Consider the following 17,831-nt stretch of genomic DNA (forward strand, 5'->3'; position numbering starts at 1 on the left):
AGGATGGCGGGGCCCTATGATAAGCATTATTTTGGGGGCCCCATAGATATTATGGTGAATGGTGTTATTGCCGTCTTGGTTAATTTGGCCCTGCGCTAGGGATCTAAGCCAAGCCACACTCAAGCTATGAGGCTTGTTAAACAAATGTTTTTTAACTGCATTTTTTCGTAGATCCCTTCTCCAGACCAGTAGTAACATTACATTCAGTAGCAAAACAATCTAGTTTAACAAAAAAGGGAATAACTTTGACTGTCCTTTGCTTCCTTTTTGCTTTAAACTTTTGGTTAAACTTTAGCTATGAAAAAGAGAGAGAGGGAGAGAAACCTTTCTTGCTAGCTGCAGACATCCACATTTGAATTTCCTTCAGCCTCCCACCCTCCTCCCTCATTGTACAAGTTTACTATTACCTGCCTTTTTTTCTAAAATTCCAACCCTAAGAAAGGTTCTAAAATGTAAAAGAGGCATACTGTGCACATTTGAGAAAGGACAGGTTTTTAAATTTGCCCCTAAACTAAAAGAAATTAATGCATAAATTCAGCAGTGTAACCACAACTTCTCTACGACTTCCTCAGGGAGCAGCTAATGACGCTTCTGTGAAAATGTCTGGCTGCAAGTCACGGGTGATTTGAGATCAGGCAGTGACGTCTTTGTCTCTTCTAGCGCAGTCAGTCATGTTTGTGTACTCAGGCAGTCACCTCTTGTTTTAATACATGCATCACTATACTCATTTAAGAAGAAAAAACTGGTTTAAAAAGTGCGTCTTAAATTCGAAGGAATACGGTATTATCAACAAAAGAACCCTACTCACATTGTATGTTTCCTTTAGTCTGTCATCTCTGTGTGCTCTCCATTTTAAACATCCTTCTTTAAAACTAAGTTCGCTGATGGCAGGGATTTCTACAAAAAAAAAAGAAAAGAAATACAAAAGAATTTTAAAACAAGCATAGAAGTAATTATTTTAAAATATATATTCTGACCCAGTGGTGGAGGAAGAGAAAGATGGGCCCCGGTGCAGGACTTATTGTGGGCCCCAACCTTTATGTAATACTTTTATAAAACACAAAACATGCCAAGTCAACTGTTCAATATTTAACAATACTTTATTCTCAGAATGTTAGCGTATATGAAACAGTAGACGACAACATGTAATAAGAAGCTTTTCTACTCACCTTGAATTGCATTTTGCGTGCATCTTTACTTCCAATACCACACACTTTTTAATCACAAGCCAACACGTTTAATCACCAGTCCCTACAGGATTCCACAGAAATTCACAGAAATTTTCTCGCACAAAAAATCATTTTGTTCCAATCAGAAATAATGGCATGCTAATTTGCTTTTGTATATTTTGGTACCCAGCAGCACCCGTTAACAGCTTCGGCGTAAACTACAGGATGAATCGTGCACACAGAATATAACTGCAAAAGTATGCTGAACAGTACCCCCAAACCTTCCATGAAGACAGCAGGAAACTGTTTTGCAATATTGAGAGACCACTAGGCTAAAGTACAAGTGGTTGCAGAGTTCGAAAAAGAGACGCCAACGAAACATAAAACAGGGCCTCATACAAGCCTCCATGCAAAGACAGTTATTAGGGAAGAAAAAAAAAAGTTAGTAAGCTCATTTCAAGTCAACCATTTTTTTAAAAACATAATTAAGAGAACAGCAGTACCTGATAAAACGAGGGAGAATACAAACGTAATTACTGGCACTAGTAGTTACAATGATATGAATATATAAATGCATACACAGTAGGGATTCAAACAAATGCATGCACATGGAATAGGGAGTGGTTAACATGTAGAAAACAGAAAGTACTGATTAGAGGAGAAACCTCAAAATGGAGCGAGGTAACCAGTGGTGTACCACAGGGATCAGTATTAGGTCCTCTGCTATTCCTAATCTACATTAATGATTTAGATTCTGGTATAGTAAGCAAACTTGTTAAATTTGCAGACGACACAAAAATAGGAGGAGTGGCAAACACTGTTGCAGCAGCAAAGGTCATTCAAAATGATCTAGACAGCATTCAGAACTGGGCAGACACATGGCAAATGAAATATAATAGAGAAAAGTGTAAGGAACTGCACGCAGGCAATAAAAATGTGCATTATAAATATCATAAGGGAGATACTGAAATTGAAGAAGGAAACTATGAAAAAGACCTGGGAGTTTATCTTGACTCAGAAATGTCTTCATCTAGACAATGTGGGGAAGCTATACAAGAGGCCAACAAGATGCTCGGATATATTGTGAGAAGTTTTGAATTTAAATCAAGGGAAGTAATGTTAAAACTTTACAATGCATTAGTAAGACCTCACCTAGAATATTGTGTTCAGTTCTGGTCACCTCGTTACAAAAAGGATATTGCTGCTCTAGAAAGAGTGCAAAGAAGAGCGACCAGAATTATCCCGGGTTTAAAAGGCATGTCGTATACAGACAGGTTAAAAGAATTGAATCTATTCAGTCTTGAACAAAGAAGACTATGCGGTGATCTGATTCAAACATTCAGAATCCTAAAAGGTATAGACAATGTCGACCCAGGGGACCTTTTTGACCTGAAAAAAGAAACAAGGACCAGGGGTCACAAATGGAGATTAGATATAGGAGGCTGTGTGGTCCAGTGGTTAAAGAAAAGGGCTTGTAACCAGGAGGTCCCCGGTTCAAATCCCACCTCAGCCACTGACTCATTGTGTGACCCTGAGCAAGTCACTTCACCTCCTTGTGCTCTGTCTTTCGGGTGAGATGTAATTGTAAGTGACTCTGCAGCTGATGCATAGTTCACACACCCTAGTCTCTGTAAGTCGCCTTGGATAAAGGCGTCTGCTAAATAAACAAATAATAAAATAATAATAAAGAACAGAAAATAGGAGGCACTTTTTTACACAGAGAATTGTGAGGGTCTGGAACCAACTCCCCAGTAATGTTGTTGTATATGACACCCTGGGATCCTTCAAGAAGCTGCTTGATGAGATTCTGGGATCAATAAACTACTAACAACCAAACGAGCAAGATGGGCTGAATGGCCTCCTCTCGTTTGTAAACTTTCTTATGTTCTTATATAAATGTGAAGGATATTATTACTTAGTGTTTTTTTCTCCAAACCTTCGGACCCCTCTAAGGCCCTCTGAGTGCGTGGGCCCCTGTGTAGTTGCCCTGGCTGAACCGACTATTCCTCTGTCCAAAAATGGATTTGGTGCAACCTTTCTTTGTGCTTCCCTGTCACACAGAGTGCTATTGTGTTTCTGGTGTGCCGTCTATGCAGGTGACAGCTGGAATGACAGCTGGAATGATATCCCTGTAAGTGACTCACCAATCTGAGTTCTTATGTGGTGTATTACATACCATCAGTATCCATCAGATCAGTTTCTACACAACTAAAGACATTCACATGAGTTTGTGGTCAAAGTTAAGGCAAGCATTAGGTTTCCATTATGAATGTCACCCACAGTACTAAGCAGGAAATGTATATTCTGTATATATAAATGTAGATAATAATCAGAGTGATGGGAGAACCATGTATCTAATTACCCAGAACAATGCAGTCTATTCTTTTTTTAAGACAACCTACTGCTAGTACAGAGAGGGAGTACTGCTAGTACAGAGGGGGGGGGGGGGGGGTCAAGTAAAACAATAAAAATACAATCAATCAATCATAGAGCACAAACGACACAATAAAACATACTTCATCAGCAGCTTGCAGAGAGTAAAGGACAGAATAAATAAGATTGACCGATATGTATTTATTAATGTGGACTGAAGGAGAAGCATTGGCAAGAGATTTTAGTCTCAGATATGAATGCTGCAGTACTGGGTTTCCAGAGAGCACGTTTTGGTCAGCCTTTAGTAAAAATGTAACCTATTTCTGTTCTTTCTGGTCATGTGGTCTAGGCCACGGGTTCCCAAACTTTTTTTTTGTACCTGAGGCACACCTGTTTAGCTGTGGCCCCCTATTAGCACTCCTTGGAAAACTCAAGTCTAGACATGTTTGACTCCAGACTCTGAGATTCTGTGGCAGTCTGCCTAGTGGCTTATAACGATGATAACTGGGTAACACACATCAGACCTCCTCTTTGTTTGCTTTAACAACTCTGAAAATGTATATACCATTATTTTTTATTACAAACCAGTTTACCCTGATGAAACCAGCCAAACCACAGCATTACCAGCAATGACATCACAAAGGTTAGAAACAATATCACAACAGAATAGCGGTATATAAAACTACATAGAATGTCGTTGCTTCCACAGCCAAATCGGACCACAGTGTGGGAGCTCCTGGTCTAGGCAACAGCGTATTGAAATGTCACTGTGTCTTCCATTGTGTTACCTACTACTGAATATCATTTTCCAAATAAAAAGCGAAACCCTTGGAACACTAAAGCTCATTGATGATGGATTAAATGGTCTCTTCAGTTAGTGAACACCATGTAGTGGCATTAAGAAAAAAAAAAACTATTTATGTAATTAAGGGCACCGTAGCTTTAACATACTAACATTTAACTGTTCCCTGTGGCAGGGGCCAAGTAAAGCTTACCTTTGCATATTAATGTAGCAGCATCCCATTCTCCTCTCTTTGTACAGACAGAAACATTTCTTCCTCCCTTGCTGGTGAAGCCGTCTATACACTGGTAATAAACCACACTCCCTGGGCTTGTTGTGTTGGGCTGCAGCATCTCTGTGTAGGCTAGTACTGGTGGAGAACCACAGTCCAGTTCTAGAAAATATCAATTCAAACATTATTATATATATATATATATATATATATATATATATATATATATATATATATATATATATATATATATTAAAATATTCCAAATCAGGGTATAAAAAAGTGGACATGATATTAATCATCAAGTACAGTCTATGTTGCTGTGAGAAAAAAAAAATACAAAACAGTCCAATCAGATTTGAAGGATTCTTTTGGTGTTGTGTTCTTATGAAAAACCTGCAGAAAACGGCCTTTTCTAAAAAGAGGTCCCTGTCTAATTATGAAGACCATTTATCACCACAATGAAACTGCATCTTTTTAAACAGGGGACAGTGCACGCATGCTGCCCAGATTAAATCACCACTTTAATCTTGAATAGAACCAACCACTCCCAACAAAACAAAACCTATCCTGCACAGATGGAAGATATCTGCTAGAAAGATCAGTATTGTATATTGCAAAAAACAAGTGGAATGTTTTCAGTTTAGCGGAGTTTCAGTTGCTTGTTGAGCTGTTTACTGTACTGCTCTGGTTCTGAACTTATCCACAAACAGTCAACATTTTTATTTAAACCAGGACCTAAATATTAATTTTTAAATCGTCATTTTCCAATACCCATAAAATACAATACTTGTGGTTTTCGAGATGTTACAGGTAGTACTAAAAGCAGGTTAAAAGCTTTTAGCCCACTACACCCTTCCCATGACACTGCAAATGCACTGCTGTGTTTAATATCAAGTAACATAGTTACTTCCACTGTCTCTAGTGTGTGTGTTACAGCTGAAGTGTACTAGTCTGTCAGTGTCTGCATTGTTGAAGACTGCTTGTGCTAAAACTGCAGCGTAAGAGTGCCCCCTGCTGCAGGCATTTACTCATAACAACCTTGTGCAAAATGCCAAATTAATGATTTAAATTGTATTATGGGGGTGCAGACTTGACTTGATCTGTAGTTGTACAATCTGAGCCTAAGCCCACTGTAAAATGTGGCGGCAGGCTAAGTTGCTAGACCCACTTGTCAAATTAAAGTTCTAAATATAATTATCAAGTATTAAGTCTCAAAATGAAACTTCTGGAATCTTTTCAAGGTTGAACTGTGTTTTCAATTTCTGAACATGTAACCTAACGTCATGTAGTGTTTAGAACAAACTGTTTCCTGCACTGTTCATGTACTAAAGGGTGACACGTTTAAATGAAATGTATTTACTTCATTTAGATGTTGTTCACGGACAAGTGAAGAAAAAAAAAAAGCATTAAGTGAAGGTTTTTTTTTTTTTTTTTTACAAGGGTTTAATTAACAGCCAAATGTGTTGCATTTTTTTGTGACCATGCGATGTAAAAAACGTCAATTCAAAAACCGTCAAAATCCCCCAAAGTAGCAAATCCGATTTTCATACCACCCAAAATGTCCCATTATACGGTACGTTCCCACCCCCTACAACATTTTTGATTGACATTTAGTGATGTAATTTCCTCCCAGTCCGAATTCAGACTTTAGAATTCAGACCAGCCCGAGGAGTGAAATCGGACCAGATAATTCGGGCTCCCGCCCAAATTGGGAACCAACTGGAGTCATTTAAAAACAAGGAAACAGAGGTGTGGGTGTTCAACTCGAGCACGGGTTATGTGGTTCATGGAAACGTGGTACAAGTCACCCGTCCCCTCATATTTTGATAATGTAGACCTGCCTGCTGCTAAACTGTTTGGATGTTGAGCCTGACATCTCATTACATTACCAAAAAAAGATCCAGTAAGACAGGCTTATGTTTACAGGAGCGATAATGTCCTCTGTTCCCTTTAGCTGCGCATACCTAAAGTGCAATCAAGTAAAGATAAAGTTATTGAAAAATGAAACAGCGCCCCGAGTCATTTTGGTTTCAAAGCAACAGAGTCTGGAACTTTTTTGGGAAATTTGCAGGAAAGAAAATCACAGGCTCACTGCCGTTCAGAAAGTCCCATCTCAAAGCAATGTGGTTTTTGCAGAAAACGTAAAGCAATTTTTGTAAGAGTTTCCGCTATTTGGGCATTTATAGCTTTATTTATACCTGGCAGTAATTTACTGGCGATATTGTGGTCAGCTGCTGTTCAGATCAATGTTTCTTACATACTGACAACTCATACGAGTTCATACAATGATTTTCAACCCTGGTCCTCATGAACCATAACAATACCTGGACCGTTAGGGGCACTACATCTTGCTAGCAGCTTTAGTCTTGCCTGCAGCAAATTATCCCATGATAACACTGTAAATGTTGACAGGTTTGTTAGTTGATTAATAGTCTAACAAATTAAATATCAACTTTTCATAGAAATCCATTATGCTGTGTGCATGGTTCAGAATCCAACCTCTCCTTACAGTACCACAATAGTTCTTATTGCTTACACTGCTGTACAGTATATTATGGAAACCAAATTGAAAAACCAAAAACGTGATACATCCCCTTATAGCATTACTACATATTACCATTAATCCTACAGGGACTGAAAAAAAAACCCATTGAAAACGAATTTTATATACAGTGTTGTAAATTTTACAGTGCGATACAAATACCTTTGCATTTTAGAGTAATATTTTCCCATCGCCTGTTTGCTGTACAAACAGAGTAGTTTTTTCCTTCCTCTGTGTAAAATCCTTCCTTGCATTTATAGTAAACCACACTCCCCAGCTGTGAGGTGTTGTCCCAGAGCATATCAGTATATTGTACAGGCGGTGGTATTCCACAGTTGATTTCTGTATGTTAAAGAAGCAATCAAAAGTTAGTTACTGTGTGGACAAACATAGGAGTGTGATGTAATGTGGTATTAATTGGCTGAGAGTAGCATTGTTAGATAAAGTTTTATGTTATTATTGCATCTTTAATCTGAAAGGCCAGTCTTCATTTAAAACAAAGAAGCAACACCTTAAAAATCAGCACTAACCATAAACTAGATATGCAACCTTAAATACCCTTGTAAATGTCCTAAATGAAAAAAGAAATACATTAACGTTTTACTTCAGAATGCTGGCGGTTGATGCGTTGATGAAACGTGGTGTGGAAGGATCTCGACATCTTTTAAAAGCCTTCACTTTTTTTTTTTTTTAAATTACAAGTTTGTTAACTGTTTCTTAATATTGCCCAATTAAATAACTTGTTAAAAATAGACAAAAAAAAAAAAACTATCTTAAAGAGGTCATTAAAAAATGACATGATGAATATAGTGTAAAAATACGATTGTACTTCTTGGTAAAACGGCCAAATAAAAATATTTGCTGTCATTTCTGTGCCTGTGTTAAACTAGGCTCCACTGCTGAGATTCTACATATGATTTTACTCATAAAAGTAACCGTAACCACGTGTAATTGCTCTTATTTTAAATCGTTCTTATCCATTTATTGTACTTACAACTTGCTCTTAATGGAATTTACTCTTATAACCAAATATTTTTTAAGTTTAACTGCTCTTAGTCATAATCACTCTCAAACGTAATTATTTACTGTATTTATTTCCTCTCATTTGAATTTGCTCTTACGTACTACTGATTTTATTAGTATCATAGCAATTACCCAATTCCTTTACTTGTCTTATGCGGTTTGCATTTGATAAATAGAAAAATACCTTTACAAGTTAGAGTAACAGTCTCCCAGAATCCGTTGGCTGTACAAACAGAGCGATTTTTTCCTCTCTCTACAAAAAATCCTTCTTTACATTTGAAATAAACCACACTCCCAAGATGTGCTGTTTTGTCCCACAGAATGTCAGTATGAGGTACGAGCGCTGGCGCACCACAGTTGATTTCTATATGTTGAAAGCAAGTATTAGTAAAGGGATAGACGAGGAAACTTCAATTCAAGACACTCAATTATTCATTTGCATGAGTTAGTCAGATTAAACTGGCTAGCTGATTAGTTTAATCTTACTATGCATGCAGATTTTTGTAGGCACTCACAATGAACACAAGGGTTGACAACTGTCGCGATTTACAGTGATTGTCCCTCCATTTAACCTCCTGCCCTATGCCCACACTCAACATACACAGTATTCATCACCATACACTGAAGTTCTGCAAGTCATATATCTATCTAGTCTGTAGCAGCACTGGTTGCAAAAAGACATTAAGAGGCTGATGTAAAGATAGGCGTAGTGCAAACAATTGCGGCTGCAAAATCTAAATTACCTAAAGGCCCTACGGCCTATGTAAGCTTAAGAGCAATGCAAATTACTCAACACACACAAATAATGAGCTGCAATCATGATAATGAGGGTCACAGTGAGCGCCGCCTGTGCATCGGGGTATTTAGCAGCTGCACTTACAGCCCAGAGGTGAGGTGAGTTAGGAATACAGAGAGCAGTAGGCGCTGTATGAGATTTTGGGAGAATGAAAATCAAACCAAACAAAAATATATGTCAGAGGAAGGGCAGCAAAGTCCTCTTGGCGCATGCAAAAGAAAAGTTTTCTGAGGAGGAGCCGAGAGTCCTTACGGCTGAGGTCACTCAATATGAAATTGCTACCAAAGAGGTCATATGGTCCTCTATAGTGGACAAAGTCAATGCTGCTGGAGGACAATCAACTAGGTGATGAAAAGGTGTAATTCAGCTATTAGGTCTAGGATGACCTGCAGAGTGAGACAATAACGCCTTGGGTTTGAATATGTAGAGTCTTTACATATGCCGCATTTTTAGTGTCCGCTAAAGTCCCACTTTATGGCAGCTAAACACAGTTTGCACGTGCAAAACGAAGATTTTTGCTGCAAAATGGGTGTTTTGCAGCCCTAAATCACTTTGCACGCATCCTTACATCAGCCCCTAAATCACTAATGCCCCCTATAGGGTGGGTTTGTACATCCCAGGGAAGCTCATTAGCTGAAAACAAAGCAAATAAAAAACAAGTACAAAATAAATCGATTACCTTTACATAGTAAAGAGGCATTTTCCCAGTAACCGTTTATAGTGCAAACCGAATAATTCCTTCCTCCAGCTCTGTAAAATCCTTCTTTACAGTTATAATGCACCACGCTGCCCAGTCCTGCACTGCTGTTCCACAGCATAGCGGTGTGTGGCAGCATGGGGGGCTGACCGCAGTCAATCTCTAGGAGGGAAATCAACACAGTGCTGCCATTATTCACTATGAGTGTGACTATGGCAGTCCTAACTGTGCTATTGGTTCTTCTAAGGTTTACTCAAGACTACTAAACTGGTATTATAATGGTATCGCACTGATTCTTTTACACTCGCTAGTAAATACCAGGGGGTCTCTGAACAATTCCACATACAAGGCAACTGCATCTACATGCAACCAGATGAAATAGTGGCCTAATAGGTATTAATTATCACTTTGTTAATGGTTATTGGTTTCAGGTGTCTGCCCTAATTTCTATTTAAGTTGGTTCATCTGCATTTTGATTTTGGTGGCTTTCCTTCATAACATATGCATTCACAAAACTAAACAAATAATCAATTTGACTAACGACAAGGCTTCACAAAACCTTATTAATCATCTATAACAGGCTTTAAAAAAAATGTAAGTGTCAAAGTTTTATGAATCAGGCTGTTTGTTTTAGATTTTTTTATGACGAGGTGATAAACATTAAGAACAAAAACGCATCCAGTAATCATTACCTTTACAAAGTAAAGAGGCATCTTCCCAGTAACCGTTTATAGTGCAAACCGAATAATTCCTTCCTCCAGCTCTGTAAAATCCTTCTTTACACTTATAATGCACCATGCTGCCCAGTCCTGCACTGCTGTTCCACAGCATAGCGGTGTGTGGCAGCATGGGGGGCTGACCGCAGTCAATCTCTAGGAGGGAAATCAACACAGTGCTGCTATTATTCACTATGAGTGTGACTACGGCAGTCCTAACAGTGCTATTGGTTCGTCTAAGGTTTACTCAAAGTAATAAACTGGTATTATAATGGTATCCCAGGTGAAATAGTGGCCTAATAGATAGTAATTATCACGTCATGAATGGTTATTGGTTTCAGGTACCTGCCCTGATCTGTATTTATGATGGTTCATCTGCATCTTAATTTTGGTGGCTTTCCATCCAGTCACATACACTTTCACAAAGACAAACAATTAATCAATTTGACTAACGACACAGGTCACACTATTAAAAAAAGGTTTCACAAAAATCCTTATTTATCATTTGTAACAGGCTTTAAAAAACTGTAATAGTCAAAGTTTCATGAAGCAGGTCGTTTGTTTTGTTTTTTATGATGAGATAGAAAACATTAGGAACAAAAACTCATGCAGTAATCATTACCTTTACAAAGTAAAGAGGCATTTTCCCAATAACCGCTTTTAGTGCAAACCGAGAAATTCCTTCCTCCAGCTCTGTAAAATCCTTCTTTACAGTTATAATGCACCACGCTGCCCAGTCCTGCACTGCTGTTCCACAGCATAGCGGTGTGTGGCAGCATGGGGGGCTGACCGCAGTCAATCTCTAGGAGGGAAATCAACACAGTGCTGCTATTATTCACTATGAGTGTGACTATGGCAGTCCTAACTGGCAGTGGGACCCAGGAGGACCAGTCCATATAACAAAAGTTGAAGCAGAAAATTAAACGTACTTAAGTAAAAGTAAAAAGTTAAGTAAAATTAAAAGTGATAACTTTTCTTCAATCAAACAGATTTTATAAATCCGTAAACTGGCAAATGGTGAATGCATTTAGCCAAAAAGATGTGTTCATTCTAATCATGACAAAGGTAAGATGACACTGAATGCTGTTTTAGAGTATACTCACACAACATCTGTATCTCATATATGTGACTGTAACAGTCTAATGTTGTACTGTATGGCATACTTCTATTACTGATATTGCTGAGGTAACATAATCTGTAAATTATATCACTTGAGTTTTCATAGATGTATTGTGCAAACTACAATACTCAGATCTTTGGAATTTATGTTGTGCCACATTGTGTTTCTTTGCATTTCTAGACATTAAACTTGAACAGACCCCTTTGATTCCCAAGGGTGAACTGAATTGCAGTAGTTCAGGACAATTCTGGTATTCAAAGTGTTAGCTGCTTGGAAACAGCATTAAAGGTTGTTTTTGTATGAAGGTAGATTGATAAACAAGTTTTGTTTCATTGGAGTTGGTAACAATTAAAAAAAAAAAAAAAAAACATGCAGGTTATTACAAAAGAAGTCCATTACCTTTACAAAGTAAAGAGGCATTTTCCCAGTAACCGTTTATAGTGCAAACCGAATAATTCCTTCCTCCAGCTCTGTAAAATCCTTCTTTACAGTTATAATACACCACGCTGCCCAGTCCTGCACTGCTGTTCCACAGCATAGCGGTGTGTGGCAGCATGGGGGGCTGACCGCAGTCAATCTCTAGGAGGGAAATCAACACAGTGCTGCCATTATTCACTATGAGTGTGACTACGGCAGCCCTAACTGTGCTATTGGTTCTTCTAAGGTTTACTCAAAGTAATAAACTGGTATTATAATGGTATCCCAGGTAAAATAGTGGCCTAATAGATAGTAATTATCACTTCATGAATGGTTATTGGTTTCAGGTACCTGCCCTGATCTATATTTATGATGGTTCATCTGCATCTTAATTTTGGTGGCTTTCCATCCAGTCACATACACCTTCACAAAGACAAACAATTAATCAATTTGACTAACGACACAGGTCACACTATTAAAAAAAGGTTTCACAAAAATCCTTATTTATCATTTGTAACAGGCTTTAAAAAACTGTAATAGTCAAAGTTTCATGAAGCGGGCTGTTTGTTTTGTTTTTTATGATGAGATAGAAAACATTAGGAACAAAAACTCATGCAGTAATCATTACCTTTACAAAGTAAAGAGGCATTTTCCCAATAACCGCTTTTAGTGCAAACCGAGAAATTCCTTCCTCCAGCTCTGTAAAATCCTTCTTTACAGTTATAATACACCACGCTGCCCAGTCCTGCACTGCTGTTCCACAGCATAGCGGTGTGTGGCAGCATGGGGGGCTGACCGCAGTCAATCTCTAGGAGGGAAATCAACACAGTGCTGCCATTATTCACTATGAGTGTGACTATGGCAGTCCTAACTGGCAGTGGGACCCAGGAGGACCAGTCCATATAACATAAATGAAGCTGAATATAATACAGGGAGTGTGAACCCTGATGTCCCAGTAAATCCCAACTCCGGTCAGAATAATATCTCCAAAATAAATCAATGAAGTGGCAAGTCCCCTCCCCTGTCTATTTGTACCAGAGATTCAGTGTTACGAATTTACTGCCGTGTCTTTGTTGCTTCCCTTGTGTGGGATGCTCAGCTCTTACAGAGAAAGAGAATGCCTACAACATGACAGCATAAGTGAAAGAAACAACAGTAACTGGAAGTATCCCACAGGTTTGGAATGTCATCATCTGACACAGAGGGAGAGCCACCTATCTAAAACAGACCTTGTGTGGACATTTTCAAACATGAAGGATACGACATTTCTACACTTCCATTTGTAGTTTCAAGTGCAAAAGGAATCACACAAAGCTCCTCATATGGAGTTAACAGAGAACAGCAAACTAATTGCAGAATCTATAATGGCTTATTGGTAAAATGGCAGTGGTAGAATATAGAGGTATTTTATTTCAATGGTACAAGATGCAAAAGATACTCCTGTACCGTATCAGGTTTTGTTTTCTGGTACTGTATCAAGACCACTCTTCAGTTTTAATTGCAAATCCACAGTGTTGCATTGCTGGTAATGGTTTGGCCTACTATTGGTTCTTCTACAGTTTACTCAAGAGTACTAAACTGGTATTATAATGGTATCCCACTGATTCTTTTACATTCGCTAGTAAATACCAGGGGGCCCTGAACAATTCCACATACAAGGCAGCTGCATCTACATGCAACCAGACGAAATACTGGCCTAATAGGTATTAATTATCACTTTTCAGTAGGTATTAATTATCACATTGGTATCAGGTGCCTGTCCTGATTTGTATTTAAGATGGTTCATCTGCATCTTAATTTTGGTGGCTTTCCTTCCAGTTACATATGCATTCACCAAACTAAACAAATAATCAATTTGACTAACGACAAGGTTTCACAAAAGCCTTATTAATTATCTATAACAGGCTTTAAAAAACTCATCGTCAAATTTTTATGAAGCAGGCTGTTTGTTTTATAGTTTTTTATGATGAGCTGGAAAACATTAGGAACAAAAACTCATGCAGTAATCATTACCTTTACATAGTAAAGAGGCATTTTCCCAATAACCGCTTTTAGTGCAAACCGAGAAATTCCTTCCTCCAGCTCTGTAAAATCCTTCTTTACAGTTATAATACACCACGCTGCCCAGTCCTGCACTGCTGTTCCACAGCATAGCGGAGTGTGGCAGCATGGGGGGCTGACCGCAGTCAATCTCTAGGAGGGAAATCAACACAGTGCTGCTATTATTCACTTTCAGTCTGGCTATGTAACTCCATTTTTGGTATTACTTAGTACCGATGTCACCCACGTGTAAACACAAGTGGTTATTATATTTTTACCTGGAAAACCCTATATTGTTTTTAAAAGAGAATAACATATTCCCATGTTACAAATCCTCTGTACTGTATATAGTGCTATTAGTACTGATATGTAATTCCAAGATAAAGAACATATGGCTAAGGAACAAGTTCCAAAGCTCATTGCAATGTGTGTGAGACCTAAGGACATAACAATAGATGTAGAACAGTAACTGGGGCCATTATATGTTAGGCAATAAAAGTCCAATGCTAACCAATGTAGGGTCATATAATGTCAATTGACTAATGGCCCACTGTCATTCTTTCAGATTACTAACTCATTTTAAAAATGGGATAAATAAAGTTATTTTAAAATACTTTTTTCCCCATACATTTTCCCAGTAACCGTTTATAGAATAAACAGAACAATTCCTTTCTTCTGTATTGTATAATCCTTCTTTACATTAACAAGTGGTGTGTGGCAGCAAAGTAAGCAAGTACCCCAAAAGAGTCCAAAAATAAAGAGGTCTTCAGACTCCAGTCCTGTCACCTTCTGCACCAAAAGGGAATCACCAGGAGCTATTTTTTTAAAGGTTCTGCTGTCTAACCTCGAAGCACATCTAGAACACCAGAGTGTAACCATAAACCTGTCCCCCTGCAACACTCTTCCCCTAGTGATCTAGCAGTAGAGGAACCAAAGCCATTACAATATCTTACTCTGTGTTCCCAAGCTTTACAATTGGGTCATGTGATCAATCTGCATTTACAGTAACTCTGTTCTTTAGAAGAAGCAGCTAGTTATCTATCAAGAGAAAATAATGATCATGCCTTCAACCTTATGAGAAATACATTCTGAAAAGCTTTGAAGAGCACTTCCTTTAAATTAAAGTGTGTCTTGCATTTTTTATTTTACCTCTGAAAAAAGCAATTTTTTACCTTTGCAAAAAGCTGCATCCTTGACAGGATTGAATGGTTCACTTGCATTTGTTACTGTGTATCCTTCAGCGCAGGTACAGTTAAAATCTCCAGGTAGATTTTTGCACAGCCCTCCTTCTCCACATATACCTCTGACTTGACATTCATCAATATCTTAAAACAAACAAGAATCCTCAGTGAACAATACAATATAAACTTTACTGAGGAGAGGAGAGTAAGATTGATCTGCCTTTTACATGTTCATTTACAACATGAGAAAGTTATTTTGCAGAGGAATGAAATTTGACTATATGGCCAATTATGAAAAAAAAAAAGCATGCCTGATTTATACTTTCATCATAACATATGGAAAACCTACAAAAAGAGTGCTTTCCGATGCTCCCCTGGCTACTTACATATTAAACGATGGTACCAAATATAAAAATACAAATGAAACTTCAGAGGAATAGTATTCTACAACATTTGAATAAATTACCAAGCAAAAGAGGTTATAGAAGATATATTCTAATGCGTTTTTGATAACTGAATCCAATGTTAGTTTACATATGCTTTGAAATGCAAATGTAACATGTAGAAAACCCAGGAGCTGATTATAATTGAGGAATGAAGGCAACACAAAAATAGAACAGGGTTTGACAGCAGGAGACAGAGGAATACTATTTGTAGGCTTTTCAGACGGTCCCTCCTTAATTTTTCTTGTTATATTTCATTTAGGACCATTTTTTCCTCTTCCAGCAAAGTGCACCTCCATTTCTAGAATACCCTGTATTGTTCATTATAATTCAATTCGCAATAACAAATTACTATGAGGTTATTTTTTGCTTATCGAATTGTCTAATCGGGTTAAAATAAGAGGAGTTAATTCAAATGTAGATATACATGGATTCAATTACTATTTAGTATTGCATTCTAATAAAGTAATCCCATGAACTGTCATTATGACCATTGCCAGTTTTGTTTGACATATCTTGTATGATTGTTCAGAACAACATTGTATGATATTTAAAAACATGCAACTCATTATGCAATATCATGCAACGTAGTTGAACCATGTGACATAACACATGATCAACAAGAGTTGTAGTATTTGAGTGCTGCTGATGAATTGCCAGCAGGTAAAAGAGGCCTATCCTCATGAACACTGATTATATCTTTCTTCCAGTGAAAAGCATTTTATACCAAATTATATCTTATTATATCTTTAACAAAAACAGTAGTGTAGTTTCAGTCATTTAGATTCAAGTGTTATTAAAATGGAATTTGGTTATTTTTTGCAGTTATTTTAAAGATCCTTTGCTGTGCTCCAACAGTAATAATGTTCTTCTAGACCACGATCGTAAGGCAGAACAGAGGCCTGTGAACAAATTAAATTATCAGGGAAACACTGGAGGATGGTGAATTTATTTATAAATGATAATTATATCAAAAATGTAATACATAAAGACCATAGTTGACCGTTGTAAAACTTCCAGTTGAAGATTGGATTGTAGACAAAACCAGTGACAAGGTGGTCATTTTTACAAACCAATGGAAACATGGTATCAGTTGCTAGGAGCAGTTTCATATTTTTCATATTCTTCTCAATAGGTAGGCATAGGTACCTACAGTATGACATTAATCTTACCAAAGGGAGACCGCCTGTATGTGTCTGTACCATTATATATATATATATATATATATATATATATATATATATATATATATATATATATATATTAATTCTCCTTTAAAATGGATTCAATTTTGCCACACCAAAACTTCAAAACACACCAATACACAAACTGCACAAAATGCACATACTGTACAAAATTAAAAATGTCAAAACCAGGAAATAATTAACAGACTTACCTTCACACACCAAACTGGGCTCTTCCCATTCTCCCCCTGCGTTACATACGGTTGTGTCATTTCCACTTTTCAAGACATACCCTTGGAAGCAACTGTATTTAACTACATTCCCATAGCTTGTTCCAGTTTCTGAAAGCAGGTAAGCATGCGGAATGATAGGAGGGGGACCACAATCCACAGCTGAAAAAAAAATTCAAAAATAAATAAAATGTTAAATAAGAAAATGTAATGCTTCATAGTAGTGTTATTATTCAAAACAAGTTCGCCATTATGCACTCAGTATATGAACTGGTATAATTTACATACACATTTTTACTATTATCTCAGTAATATCTTTGATTGTGAGTTTTGTGATGTCCACCAGCACTCTATTTACAATCCCATTGCAAATCTTTAACAAGCTGTTTCAGGGAGAAGAAATACTTGCCCCCAGTTCCTAGGTCAACCATTAGTGATCATTTTTATAATACTCTTGCTGGTGGGTTTAATAAACATGCCACTGATACATGATGGAACAGTGATACGTGATGATTAATATCACATATCATGGGACAATAAACAGATCAAAAACATTCAAATTCAGTCAGCATAAAGGTGCAGCGGTACAAAGCTATGCCCGTGGGTAAATGTGTGCCTGCGAGACCTGAGTGATGTGCCAGTGACGGCAGCTGACATAATCTTGAATTCAGTAACAGTGATGTAGCAGTAGAAAACCAAAGCCATTACAATATATTACTCTGTGCTCCCAATCTTTACAATTGGGTCATGTGATCAATATGCATTTACAGTATCTCTATTGTTTAGAAGAAGCAGTTAGTTATCTATCAAGAGAAAAAAATGATCATGCCTTCAACCTTATGAGAAATACATTCCGAAAAGCTTTGAAGAGCATTCCTTTAAAT

The 17,831-nt window shown here is 37.5% G+C and overlaps 1 protein-coding gene across 4 annotated transcripts in view; it reads right to left on the bottom strand.

Moving 5' to 3' along the window:
• Positions 1-17,831, bottom strand: part of LOC117408561 (sushi domain-containing protein 1-like) — a 40,182-nt gene that overhangs the window by 13,719 nt on the left and 8,632 nt on the right. For all 4 annotated transcript variants that reach the window (XR_009328571.1, XM_059023127.1, XM_059023125.1 and 1 more), the window contains 12 exons: positions 16,930-17,109; positions 15,082-15,234; positions 13,883-14,062; positions 12,498-12,677; positions 11,852-12,031; positions 10,955-11,134; positions 10,309-10,488; positions 9,599-9,778; positions 8,308-8,487; positions 7,263-7,442; positions 4,538-4,717; positions 809-897 (listed from right to left, as the gene is read on the bottom strand). Coding sequence is in view for 3 of the 4 variants with exons in the window: in XM_059023127.1 (XP_058879110.1) it covers positions 809-897; positions 4,538-4,717; positions 7,263-7,442; positions 8,308-8,487; positions 9,599-9,778; positions 10,309-10,488; positions 10,955-11,134; positions 11,852-12,031; positions 12,498-12,677; positions 13,883-14,062; positions 15,082-15,234; positions 16,930-17,109 (2,042 nt within the window). In the remaining variant the exon portion in view is untranslated. The remainder of the gene's footprint in view (positions 1-808; positions 898-4,537; positions 4,718-7,262; positions 7,443-8,307; positions 8,488-9,598; positions 9,779-10,308; positions 10,489-10,954; positions 11,135-11,851; positions 12,032-12,497; positions 12,678-13,882; positions 14,063-15,081; positions 15,235-16,929; positions 17,110-17,831) is intronic.

The sequence above is a fragment of the Acipenser ruthenus genome, chromosome 1 (genome assembly GCF_902713425.1).
Source record: "Acipenser ruthenus chromosome 1, fAciRut3.2 maternal haplotype, whole genome shotgun sequence".
NCBI lineage: Eukaryota > Metazoa > Chordata > Actinopteri > Acipenseriformes > Acipenseridae > Acipenser > Acipenser ruthenus.